This window comes from Saxophila tyrrhenica, assembly GCF_035928015.1.
Source record: "Saxophila tyrrhenica strain CCFEE 5935 chromosome Unknown scaffold_15, whole genome shotgun sequence".
Taxonomy (NCBI): domain Eukaryota; kingdom Fungi; phylum Ascomycota; class Dothideomycetes; order Mycosphaerellales; family Extremaceae; genus Saxophila; species Saxophila tyrrhenica.
Genome location: NW_027041747.1, coordinates 337,222 through 350,088, shown reverse-complemented (window position 1 = coordinate 350,088; position 12,867 = coordinate 337,222). Strand labels below are relative to the sequence as shown.

The following is a 12,867-nucleotide window of genomic DNA, read 5'->3' as shown; positions in this document are numbered from 1 at the left end:
ACTTCCGTTATCTCGACCGCAGATGCGAAAGCTGTTCCTTGCACTGCCGTCAGCTTCCTCAAGGACGTCGCCATTACTCAGCTCCACACGAACGAGAACAGCAGGTCGAAGAGTAGGGAAAGACGGTGGGCTCATACTGCACGGTACATGGATTGTGAATAGCGACGCCTTCAGAGAGCCGTGGACGGCGGCGGGACGCCTCACTTGGCCTACGCTGGAGCATCTGTCGGGAGGCTGAAGCTCCTGCTGCTCCGATGCTATCTACATCAACCTGACCGAAACGAACGGCTGAGGGACATCCACACCAAGATCTGAGCAGAGGGCTTCATGTCGGTACTGAACATCCGCTTTCCCACTCGCTTCTCCATTGCCGCAAAGCTCACACATCGTATCTTGAACGAGCGCACGGGGGCTCCCGGAGCAGAAGCTGAAGGACAATACTGTTGAGGAGTTGGAAGCATCTACGAGCAGTTGACTGCCTCAACACATCTCGCGTCAGACTTGCTGTCTTGAAGCCCGCGCGGATGACGCTGCTGCTCTTCCGCCCGCCTAAGATCTCGCGGTCCAACTTTCCCGATGGTCAGCGCCTTCGCAGGGGTACTCTGGACAGTCTGATGATATGTGTAGAATTGTTTTTTGATACTGCGATTGAGGCAGGGTCAACGTCGAGCACGAAAGCATACCGGTGTTTGCCCGGCAGGCCTCGCTCTGCGAAATAGGCCTCAGGACCGCACATCTGCAGCGAAATGGTTGAAGGAGCCTTCGCATTGCAGTACACCATTTCAACGAGCTAATAAGAGCCTTCCAGAAGCGCGGCGGGCCAGTTCTGCATCTTGGTGGGCATGCAAAGGCAGTGGGTGGTGATGGATGAGATGAAGTGCAGTCGGCATACGCTTTTCATTCACCGGCCTTGGCGATCGAAATTTGGCTGCGCTATGCCACAAGCGGCAGAAATAGCCTTCTGACTGTGGCCAGGACCAGCAGCGAATGCGGAGCCCTCCTGCTCCATCGACTCCATCAACATGAAGGCCGAAGGTAGCCGGAACTGAGTTCCTCGCACGTTGACTGATAAGCAATTGCGCAAGCTATTGATACCGTATATATGTAGGCAGTCAATCATCCCTCCAGCAGTAAGTATCCTTCTTTCCTTCTCTGCCGGCGGAGACTCTTCTTTCATCACAATGAAGCCAGGCCTTCAAATGCCTGCGCCGGATGCGGTGCTCGTCAGCATTCTACGGAAGCAGAGATCGCCAGCATACTGTACACACCTCCTCCAGGATGGCGGCAGACGGCACTCGAGCCGGCGTAGCATCCAGACGTCAGCGCCGAAGGCACGGGCTGTAGTGCTGTCCACGGCGTCGATATCGAGCAGCACACAAGCGAGCGCTGCTCCCCCGCCCGGGGGATATACTGAGCCCGGCATGCTCGCCCTGGCGACGTTACCGCTCTCACAAGTCCTCCGAACCTACTGCATTACCAGCGTCTCCAGCTCGCCCACGCTGCTTGCAGCCTCGACCAGCATTCTCCGAGGAATGCTTAACAGCCGCAACCCTCTGTTCCGCATCGATACGAACCCGCTTATGCGGTCATTGTTGTGGCATACATTCTACAAGCAGTTTTGTTCAGGGGAGACAGAGGCTCAAGTGGGAAAGAGTTGTCAAGACCTACGAAAGCAGGGCTACGCCGGTGTGATCCTCGAGTATGCACTAGAAGTACTGGCGGACTCAGAAGGCAGTGAGGAGCAGGATGTGGCAGTCTGGCGAAAGGGAATGCTTGACAGCGTCCACATGGCCGAGCCCGGAGACTTCATCGGTCTCAAGTGGTCAGGTATGGGTCCGGAGGCCATGCGGCGGATGAAGCGGGAGCAAGAGCCGACTGAGAGAATGAGCGAAGCTATGCATGCTCTGTGCAAGGCTGCGGCAGAGAAGAATATTGCTCTGCTTCCAGCTGCTGAGGAGACCTGGAGCTTGACTGGCTTCCATGACTGGTGTCTTCGGATGCAGAGAGTCTACAACATCGGCGGTAAGAGCGTGGTGTACAGCACCTACCAGGTGTACTTGAAGCAGACCCCGGACATCATTGCGAAGCATTTGGAGAATGCTCGCAAGGAGGGCTACACACTGGGAGTCAAGCTGGTGCGGGGAGCGTATCTTGGTACAGACGATCGGAAGCTCATGCATTCCACCATCGAAGGAACGCACAACGCATACGACCAAGTCGCATCGGCCCTGATCCACCGAAAGTACAACGATGTCCTCCGCCCCGCCGAAGGAGCCCCAGACCAGGCTCTACCGCACGTCAACGTCGTCCTCGCCACTCATAACCACGAATCCGTTCAAAAGGCACAGTCCCTCCGGCGAGACCAAGCAGCTCGCGGAGAGCTTCTCACCCCTCTCACCTTCGCCCAGTTGCAAGGCATGGCGGACGAAGTCTCCTGTAGCTTGCTAGCCGCAGCGAAAGCCAACGTGGGCAACGACAAGGCGGTCCAGGAGCGAGTGTTCAAGTGCACGACGTGGGGCCCAATGTTTGACTGTTTGAACTATTTGCTTCGACGCGCTGCGGAGAACAAGGATGCTGCGAGCCGGACTCATGAGACCAGGACTGCCATGAAGGCTGAGCTCTGGCGGAGGTTGAAGGGGACGTTTTATATGGCATGAAGCTATGGTTGATGATATTGGAGGTTTGGTATTACTTGGGACATGGACTTTTGGATTTAGCGATGGCATTTGTTGGAGTTCGTGGAGGCGGACGAAGTTTGGATATCACGAGTTATATAGCGGATGAGGTGGATATGATACCGTATGAGAAAGGAGATAGAGATGCACAGATCTTTCAGGCCTTCCAGATCATCTACACTCGGCGGGTTTTCGCGGATATTGAAGACCATGGTGGGGATGTTGTTGAAGTGGTCCTCCGAAGTCGCAGGCAGACGGCTTGCGGCGGCAATGCTCGCCGCTTTCGTCCCGTCTTTCCCTTCCTTGTCCACCATCCACCATCCACCATTCACTATCATACCAGAAAGCCTACAGTCGGACTCGCGAGCCTGTACAAAGCCAGCAGACGGTCGGCAAGGCATGCCTTTTATCTCCCACAGCAGTTCCCTTCAATGTCTATGCCAACCATGAGCTCGGCCGCTCCCAAGTGGCATGGGGGCCAGATGTAGGTACCACGTACATTGTCTCGCAGGTGCACGCGCTGCAGAGACGACTTCAGGTTGCAAAGCGATGGCTGGTTCCAGCATTGTTGGGCGGGAAGTGCAGCAATGGTATTCCAAATCAGCACGAAGCATCCTCACTTGACCATCTCTCCCTCCTGGATCCTGGAGGTCGGAGCTTTACACCTCTTGCGAAGTAGGCAGGGCTGGTCAGGGTCACAGCGGTGAATGATGGAAAACGCAGGGTATTTGAACTTGAAACCGCACACCGAGGACTCCATCGAAACAGGAACGCAGACTCCCACTCTCTCGACTGAAGGCAGCTACAGTCATGAGCTCAGCATGTCCGACTGCTCCGACGCTCGAACGAATGACGGCTCGGACGTACCGCTGATGGACTCGGCGATAGCCTATACCTCCGGCTTTTCCAGAGATGAAGGAACACAAGGTCAAATGCGTGATCGAAAGGCTACTTGGTCGCCACAGCCTCCATCCTCTGCAGCCACCCGGAGCGACAGAGCCCTCAGGCATGCCTACGATACTCCGTTTTCTCGAGCGCTGAGGAGAAGCATCATCCATGTCGTCCCGATCAGCATCACCGGAGGTTTACGGTCGTTGAGTGCTGCCAGAGTATACTTTCGATGAGACCTGGACGACTTTGATGGTCAAGACGTCGTGCTTCAGGCTTTGCAATAGGCTGTCAAATTGCACGAGATCCTCATGAACATCTCGATCACTGACATGGTTCTCCACCATATCCGGTATCAGCTCATCAATGGAGCCGGTGTACCATTCGGCATCCTGAGCTCTGCGTATCAGCTGAGCGATATTACATACCTCGTCTAGACTGAATTCCGGTCTGGTTTAGGACCTCGCTGGAGACTCTTCCCCATCAAGCCTTTGGCATTGGCACTTCTCATTGTGAGCGGCTGTGTTCTGAGCCTGGTCGTAGGTCCCTCTTCTGGTGTGATGATGGTGAGTCCTCCAGAGACCTGTAGTCGGCTGAGAAGATGGTTCTTCGGGGCTGAGGAAGTCTGTGGACAGGTTCCGAGGCTTCCGTGGTGGATGCTGCCACGGCCCTTTGGTACAACCGACCTACGCCTCTTCGTATCCAATACAATCCAGACAGTACAATGGCCATCCAAGCTCGATGAATATCCCTGCGGCGGATGACGACCGTAAAAACCGCCATGTCAGGGCTCACTCAAGGCCTTGCGCTGGAACATGTCTCGATTCCTTCAATGGTGGCACTCACGGTCTCTCGTACCGCGTGAGCACGAAACTTGGTATGCCTCTAACAGACGCAATGTCCCGCTGCATGGTAATCATCCAGGCAGTTGCCAACGAACAGCCGAATAATGGCAGTGAAGTCTTCGCACAAGACCTCCACATCTTCGAGGCCGCTCACATGGAGGTCACAGCGGGCTACTTCACATGGCTGGATTATGCACTGGACAACAACACGGACATCTGGCGTGAGCTTGTTGTCCAGGTGAAGAGGTACGGCTATGGATGGTCTTTCGATGGTTTTCTTGTGTACTTCGCTACCGCTGCCTTACTCACGCAGGCTCTCCTTACTACCGTCCACATTGTAGCCATTTTGTCGGGACGTTGGACATCAAATGCTTGGAGTAGCATGGCCTCAATGCTTGCAATGGCACTTCGATCGCAGCGGTCTGCTGTGCCCGCTGACCTTGGCAATGGGCATGAGCAAAGCCGGGTATGGGCTGAGACTGTGTCGGTGAGGAGGGTTGGCACTGACTTGGAGCTGCAGTTGGGACTTTCGAGGGCCGAAACCTTCCTCTTGCTCGAGAGGTGATGCGAGGTGAAGGAGGGAGCTTTAGCTGTAACGATCGTTCTTTGTGTGGCTGTTTCTCGTATTCCTTGCCCGTGCTTGCAGCTCACCGTCTCACTCATCCATGGTGCCTCCTTCTGTTCCATTAAGAGTCGCACCTGCGCCTCTACCGTGCCTCAAAATATACCAAGTGAAGAGCTGTTAGCCCGCAGAAGTGGTTCCGTACGTACGACTATGCCGATAGTAGCATGAGACGGTCCACCCGTGATGCTCTTGTCTGACAGTACTGGCACTCATCCCTTCTTCCTTTGCCGCATCTGCGCCCTGATCTAACGAGTTGCCGTTTCATACCTCCATGCTCTTTTGACAATCTTCTTTGGCTGCTTCTCTGAAGTTCGATAGATCGTACCTGGACTCGGTGGCTGCGTGCGAGATGCTACTGGCGTGGTGATATTCGCATGCGATGAAGCCAGTGGATCGATCGACCTATGCTGGTGGCGGTAGGCATTGCGCCCTTCAGATCATTCGTTCAATGCATTGGCATCCTGCGTTGTGTATAAGTGGGGGAAGCAGGAAGGACCAAGTGGCCCTGACAGTCGCCTTGAAGTTCTCTGCTTGTGGAGGAATGTGCCACTACGGCCCTTGCATAGCTGTACTTTTCCTTGGAGCCGACACCTCGCTTGAAGCCAAGCGGTTGTAGGTGGCCATCAAAGTCCCTGTTCGTCTCTTTGCGGCGCCTTCATCTTCGTTGACCACACCTGCCTGTGGCATTCACTGCTACTGGGCCTACTCTTGCAGCGAAGAGGATAGATAGACTGCTACGTGCTAAGACTGTAGACGGAGCTCTTTGACATGTCGCTGAAGGCGACCATGTGTGAGATGTAATGCTCGTCTGGCCTGATCCAGCGCGGCAGCGGGCTTGCTACCATTGTCCGTCCAAGGGACGGGCGGCTGCATAGACGAGTCTTTCGGGCCTCGCTGAATGGCCTCGAGCGCATCGGTACCATACAAGCAATCTGTTCAGCTGGCAGTGTAGGGCTCTTGCTTTGCGCATGGGGTGATCAAGTCTCACTGTGCTGCTGGATAAGGACGACAGGAACCACGATGCTCCTAAGTCCACACCTGTCGCTCTGTAAGCTGGTGAAACGGCTCAGAAAGCCTTACCGCCTGCTCTTGACCACGATCTGGGCTTCTCGAGGCGACGAAGGGTATGTTGTTGGAGCGCTGGGTGCTTTGTTGGAATTGTTCCTACTGTAGAAGGGGCAAATTGCCAGCGTCTATCTGCTCGAGACGGGATCTATTGTGCTTCAAGACGGCCCGCCTGGTGCTGTACCGTCGCAGACCTCATGCCTATGGGCTGTTGTTTAATCTGCACCAGGGGGTTCAGGTGTGACCATGTGGTGGTAGGTGGCGAGAACTCTTCTTGTGCCTCGAGGTCCAATCTGCTGAGGCGGGTGATGTGGCTCTGCAGCACCGTGGCTGTCCGCTGAGGTGTTGGACTGAGGCTTTTCTATGCGCCGTGCACTCAGGATGTGGCAGTTGTTTCACGCGCCAGAAACCATTCTGCTGTGCTCGAGGTCTGCCCTGTTGCTCATGAGGAGGGCTTGAATGATCATGGAGAGTTCCGAGGGTGCTCCAAGGGCGTAGGCTGAAGTGCTGCCGGCCTACGCAATGACTGCGCCATACAATGAAGACATGGCTGCATCCGTTGTAGCTGGCTGAGAGCGACTGAGGCTTCGAGGCTTGATCTGTTGCTCTCCGGGATGAGACAAAGAGGGTCTACAACGTGTTGAAAGGGGCCACTCGATTGACTCGGGGGTGTCGGCCGCCGCTGGTGTCAGTGTGCTCTGCGCTTAAGACCTTGTTGCATCTGTAGTGTGTGGCGAAAGCTGCGGTGGTGCTCGTGTAGTAGCCCCTTCTGCCCTCCAAGTCTCTGTATTGCTTAATCTTGATCTAACGAGTTACTGGAGCGTAGTAGATGGGTCTCCTGTGATTGTTGAGCCTCCTTAAGGTCTTGACGAGCAGAACAAGGCCTTGTTATTGTCACAATGTCGCTGGAGGCGGAGGGCACGGACCAGGCGGCGTTCACTTGCTCATCCGCTTCCCCTCCTCCCCTCCATCGCCCTTCTATCCACACCACTGCTACTACCATTGCTTTCTTGCAACGCGCTCATCGAATAGCATACGGAGAGCAACCTCTACGTTCTGTTGAGCATGGCCCCCTTGTCATCGGCGAACAGCGCGCCTCGAGCCCGCCACGAGCGCAAAGCGACAGATTCATATGCTCTCCTCCGCGCCACCACACCCCCAATCACTAGCTACACCTGCAGCAGCTCATCACTGAGGCTCTGAACGCCCAGAGGATGCTTATGGCGCCCTCACTGCAGTGGTCTGCACGTGCAAATGCTGTCGTGGACGAAGTGAAGCAAATTTCGACCGCCGGCGTTGCTCCTCGGGCCCAACGCCAACGCCACCCTCGACCAAACACCATGAAACTTCATGGCAGTGCTGACCGCACCCAGGAGATGCTCCGGTGAGCTTTTCCTGTGTGATACCACCCTCGTCGTCGCGTACTGACAAAGAGAGGCTACAGCGTCTCCACGGCCAAGCTTCGCTCCCCCAAGGGCGGCGACAGTCACCTCCGCCTCCAACAACCTTCCACCTCGTAAGGAGACATTACCACTCTTACAAGGACTCGACAGAGAGCCAATAACATCGTCGCAGCATCCTGCTGCAACCTCAACCGAGCCAAAACTTCGACTAGCACTTGTCGCCACCCGTACAGCAGACATAACGCGACCTGCACACCACCTCCCTCGGCCTTGCAGCAACGACGAGAGCTTTCGACTGCGCATCTTACCAAGTGACGCGACGCTTCGACCGGCTCGCGCGCCAGCGCCTGATTCATTTGGTCAAACGTGAAGTTTCTGGCTCACGTGACCCTTGCGCTCTTCCGCGGCGACCAACATTTCAGCCCTCCATCTCGACTTCCTCATCCAGCCAACGCAGGTCTAGCGCCACCATCGAAGCATTACCCTCGGCTGCATACCGTGTGCTGTACCACGAGACGCTGATTCGAAGAACGCCCAACACCCTGGAGCAAGACGCAGACATACAACAACGCCACAGCCCTGGCCGCCACTGCAGACATCAAGAGCCTACGCCGGACAACAATAGCGAGGGTCTGCAGGAGCCGCAAACCTCGCTGCTCTCAGACAAGAATATACGTCAGCTACAAGCCATTCATCAACCAGGACTCAAGAATCAGCCCAGCCTACCCGGCATTACTCGGGACACTTCTGGACGGCCGAACCGCCGTCGACAGGCCACGCCTACTTGTTTTGCACAGTGGCTCGCTGATGACTGCTCTGGCAGTCACTCGAGCTGCTGTGCTTACTGGCTGTGCGAGAACACGAGCAGGATTGCGGGATCAGCTTTCGACATCGCCATTCATCTTCCCATCCTTCCTGCCTAAGGGTAGAAGCATGGCAGCTAGCTTGCCATGGCGGTGAGCCTTCAGGCCCGCATTGATGGATGTAGCTTGCCATGGCGGTGAGCCTCAAGGCCCGCACTGATGGATGACGGTGCCTTGTTGACTCGCTCTGGCAGTCACCCGGCATCGGCTTGATCTACTGTTGTGTATCTTGTTGCGCTGCTCTGGCAGACACTTAGTACAGAAAACGACGGGATGTTGCGCCAAGCTGCCATGCTGCGCTGCTCTGGCAGTCACTTGGTACAGGATGCGTTCTGTTTCCTTGATGTGTTCCTCTGGGAATCACCTGGTACAGACATGGGCCTATCTTTGGAGCTTGAAGGGTTTCTGTCGGCTATTGAAGGGAGGAGAATTGACAGCTGAACGCTCCTCGATTTGCTCGTGGGCACATGCTGTCGGTCTCCGCCTCCAGACCGTTGCCGCTCGCCGGAACCCTGCCCGAGACACAATTCGGTTGTGCTCAGCGGGCAGTACACTTGCGCTCGGTCGTCTGCAATGTGCACATCAATGCCTCAGACACATCTGTCCCACACTTGGCATATGGCACGCCGGCTGGTCCGCCACCGTAACACTACTGCCGAATGCGCTGGTGCGAGGCGGTTAAGATGACGTGCTGGGTCTCGCTTGCTCGGTCGAGTTTAGGCTCTCTTGTGCGTGAGGCCCTGGTCTCTTTGGACTTTCTGGGGGCTGTAGGATGTGTGGCCGGGTTGGATGTGCTTGCGAAGCTTGCTGCCGCTCGAGTCGACATCTGATATGGACAGCGAGGCTGGCTGCTCTACCATGAGGCTGACGGATCAATGGGTTACTGGGGCCACAGATGAGGTTCGGGTGTTGAAGAGGATGTCGCTGACAGCTTTGGCCCTCACTTCATCATTCTCTCGCATCCCGGGCCGCTTCATTCGGGTGAAGACGAGAATGCCTGTTGACTGCTCTGGCCGTCACTCCATCGGTCTCTCGTTCGCAGAGATGCCTCAGTCTGGGATGTAGATGGCGATGTTGCTGATTGCTCTGGCCGTCACTTCATCGGTCTCTCGCATCCACCTGATATTGATGGTTTGGTGGATCGATCTTCTGGGTTGCTGACGAGGGCGTTGATGATTGCTCTGGCCATCACTTCACCATTCTCCCGCATCGCCAGCTGCTTCGTTCAAGTACTGCGGTGACGCCTACAAGGCCCGCATTCGCAGAATCACCGACGCATTACCACCACACCATTGCCAGGAGTCCTTCAACCCGACCGCTTCTTTCTTTTCTTTCAGGCCATCAACCGCCTGCACCTTACGCCTGATACCCGGATTCCAGGACTTCCACTCCGATGGACTCGAGGAGACAACAGACATGCTCCGCATTTGCTCTCAGGCCATCAATCGCCTGCATCTGATATCAGTAGCCGCTGAGAGGCCTCCCGGCTGTAGTCATCATTGGCGTCACAAGCGACTCCAACCATGCGCTTGGCTGTCATCGGCAAGTATACTTCATACTCTTTCCTTCGCCCAGCTGGACTCCGACAGATCTTGCGGCAACAATTCTGGACTCTGGATTTACCCGCTCTTGATGACTGCTCTGGCAGACACTTGAGTTGGAAGAGCTTGATGGTGTGGTATCCTTTGTGGTATCCGGGAAAGCGGTGGGGTTACCAAGCTGGCCTATCTTTTTGCTCGCTGCTTCTGCGGCTCTCCATTTCCACGGATCAGGCCTCACAGGATTGGACGACACAGCTGGTATGCCATACGGAGGCCCAGCTCGGAAAGCTCGAATATCGCGAACGTAATATCGACGTGGATGACCGTCGGAGGGACTGGGAGCTGTGGTAGTGCTCTGTGGGGCTCCAGACGGTACAGTACCTTCTTTGATCGTCTTCTCCAGCTCGCTGACACTTCCCAGGATCATGCAAGAATGGATGCGGTTGTTTCGGCAGGGCTTTCGGAACGTGAGACGGGCGGCGGGTGGCGATGCTGTTGTACGGAGGGGGAGAGGAGGCAAGCTTTTCTGAGGTCGGCTTTCGGCTGGTCTATGGTGTGTGCTGAGGAGGGTGATACTGAAGACTCTGGAGGCGTAGCTTGCGAGGCGCTGGTGGATGGCGGAAGGTGGATGTACCATGATCAGGTGGGTTAAGCATATTTGTTTTCTTCGTGGGAGTGGCTTCAACAATACCGCTCTTGCTTGCAGCGTCTTCATATCGTGCTGTCGTACTGTCGCCATCGCTGTCGTTGTCGCTGTCCTCTCCTTGAAGTGGGTCGGTGCGCCGCCACCACAGTCGCTGCTCTTGCTGCCATGCTGCACCGGAGAATGCTTCCTTTCCCTCTCCCTCTCTCGGTCAGTATTATGGCCAGTCCCACTCAGCGCTAACGCCTCAATACCATCGCCGCCACCTTCAGCAGGAGCCTCCCGAGCGTTGCAGCTGGGTACGCCCTCAGCATCACCATAGTAGCCGTCCATCCCTCTTCGCCTGGCTGTCCGCCTGCTTGTCGCTCTGACCGACCCTCATGGGGAGGCGCCATGGGCTCATCAGGAAGACCGTCCATCCATCGTTCAATGCGCATACCCGGTAGGCCTTCTAGCCATTGCTCGATCTTCGGCGTGACCTGCTGGCGGAATGCTTGCGTCTGCTCTTCGTCGTAGTCGGACATGTTTGCTGATGGCTTGCTTGAGCTTCTCTCTTTGATTGTGTGCTCTGTGGTTGTTTTGCTCTTACTTGCTCGCTGATGGTGCTGTCCTGTCCAGATTCCACGGCGGATTGAGGTTGAAGTGAAGGTGGCGTTGGCTGGCTTCGCATGTACGATGATTGAGCACTTCAACGGATCGATCACACTTTCTACAAGACCTGCAATAAATGTTTCTTCATACCAAATCGCGCAAGACCATGCCGCATTTCACAGACCTTTTCGCGGCTCAAAACGCTCAGCTGCTGTTCGCTGGGCGAGCACATGATCGAGCAGACCAGCTTTAACGAACGATGGGGAACAGATACAGAAGGATCAAGGTCTCGCGGCAAGCTATTCAAGAGGAGGGTACTGCTACATCCATAACCAAGAAGCCCTGTCGGGACTCAAGTTCCGCCTGGCGCGCCATGCAACACAAGACTCTTCGATCACCTCTCTACCCTCACCCCTTCTACCACGGCATCATCGCCACAACAGCAAGTCGTCCTTTGCCTCTGCCTCGGAGCACCCAGAACAAATCATAATGTTCTCCCAATCCTCGTCGATCAGGAGCCTCTTCTCGAAAGCCTTGCGGTGTCGAATGCGAGCTTCGAGGCGGCGATTGAGGGAATCGCTGTGCAAACATCAGCAGATGCGCAACCATTGAGTGCTGAATGGGTGCTTTAGGACTTACACCTTCTTCTTATCCACGAACACGCCCGTGACATGCTTCTTGCGATCAAGTCTGACCGCCTTCAACGGCCGCGTCGTAACAACTTCGCCCCAGACCAGGACGAAAACATCGTACAGGACGATGTACTTCCTGCTGTCGAGCGAGTCGAACCTCAGTTCCCCGACAACGTCGAGACCCGTCACGCTGCGGATCGTTACGCGTGTGCGCTGTGCCGACGTCAGTAAGAAGAGCTGGGGCTGCTAGGCTTGGGGATGATGAAATACAGTCTTCTGTGCGAACCTGAAGGTGCCGCTCCTGACGTTCAGCTTGATCGCTGCAGGGCGGGTTTGAGCGCGTGAGCGCGAGTTGATCTTGCCGTTGATGGAGTACGGCATGGTGGTGGAGTCTGGTGGTGGTTGCTTGGTTATGTTTTTGGCAAGGTGGAACTTTGGAAAGAACCATCTTATATATCGAGCCAGTGATCATTGACCTATTGTATCGATTGGACTATACTATGCTCTTTCAGACTCCCTATTGTACACTGTGGAAGAATAAGAGCTCGATCGACAATGGTATGCTGCTGGTGCCCCGTGATCCGAGCTTCTGCTTGCCGGGCGATTGTACGCAACACAGGAGCCTCATCGCTGCTCCGAGCGATTGTTCATCAATCCAGGTAAACTAAGAGGACCACTAGATGATACATATCGTTCCTATCGTAAGCCACGACTCCTACTACGGTCCTGCGGTGCCCGCGGCGGCTGTGGACGATGGTCTTGACCCCCCAAGCTCCCAAATCTCCACCACCAGGCCAATCACGTCAACACCCACCCTGCGTCACCGTCGCTGGGCCTTAGGCCTCGCCACTGCTGCGTTCGCGACAGAACACTGGTGCATATGTCCTCACGCTACTGTAGACAGGCGCCCTGCCTGCCTTATAAGCAGTCGTTTTCCACGTTCTCTCCTCTTCTTCTTCTTTCTTCTTCAGCTGACCTTTTAGGTTACCCGACTTCATTCGCCCTGCCAGCCCCTTCTCTTTCCCATAAGACTGGGGCCTGCCAATGAGTCGTAGATCAAAAAATGATGCCCCAGCCGTGCAGGGTGGACACTGGG

The 12,867-nt window shown here is 55.5% G+C and overlaps 4 protein-coding genes across 4 annotated transcripts; 2 read left to right on the top strand and 2 right to left on the bottom strand.

Annotated features, from left to right (window-relative positions):
• Positions 1–1,022: 1,022 nt before the first annotated feature.
• On the top strand, positions 1,023–2,657 carry PUT1 (proline dehydrogenase; the record flags this gene model as incomplete). The annotated part of the gene is made up of 2 exons (XM_064805988.1): positions 1,023–1,035; positions 1,132–2,657. The coding sequence occupies 2 exons, from the start codon at positions 1,023–1,025 to the stop codon at positions 2,655–2,657; spliced, it is 1,539 nt and encodes a 512-aa protein (XP_064655847.1).
• Positions 2,658–4,460: 1,803 nt separating this feature from the next.
• Positions 4,461–4,973, top strand: LTR77_008757 (uncharacterized protein; the record flags this gene model as incomplete). Its single annotated transcript, XM_064805987.1, has 2 exons — positions 4,461–4,874; positions 4,929–4,973. The coding sequence occupies 2 exons, from the start codon at positions 4,461–4,463 to the stop codon at positions 4,971–4,973; spliced, it is 459 nt and encodes a 152-aa protein (XP_064655846.1).
• A 5,814-nt stretch (positions 4,974–10,787) lies between these two features.
• On the bottom strand, positions 10,788–11,072 carry LTR77_008756 (uncharacterized protein; the record flags this gene model as incomplete). Its single annotated transcript, XM_064805986.1, has 1 exon — positions 10,788–11,072. The coding sequence occupies one exon, from the start codon at positions 11,070–11,072 to the stop codon at positions 10,788–10,790; it is 285 nt and encodes a 94-aa protein (XP_064655845.1).
• A 495-nt stretch (positions 11,073–11,567) lies between these two features.
• Positions 11,568–12,152, bottom strand: LTR77_008755 (uncharacterized protein; the record flags this gene model as incomplete). Its single annotated transcript, XM_064805985.1, has 3 exons — positions 11,568–11,718; positions 11,779–11,984; positions 12,042–12,152. The coding sequence occupies 3 exons, from the start codon at positions 12,150–12,152 to the stop codon at positions 11,568–11,570; spliced, it is 468 nt and encodes a 155-aa protein (XP_064655844.1).
• Positions 12,153–12,867: the final 715 nt, after the last annotated feature.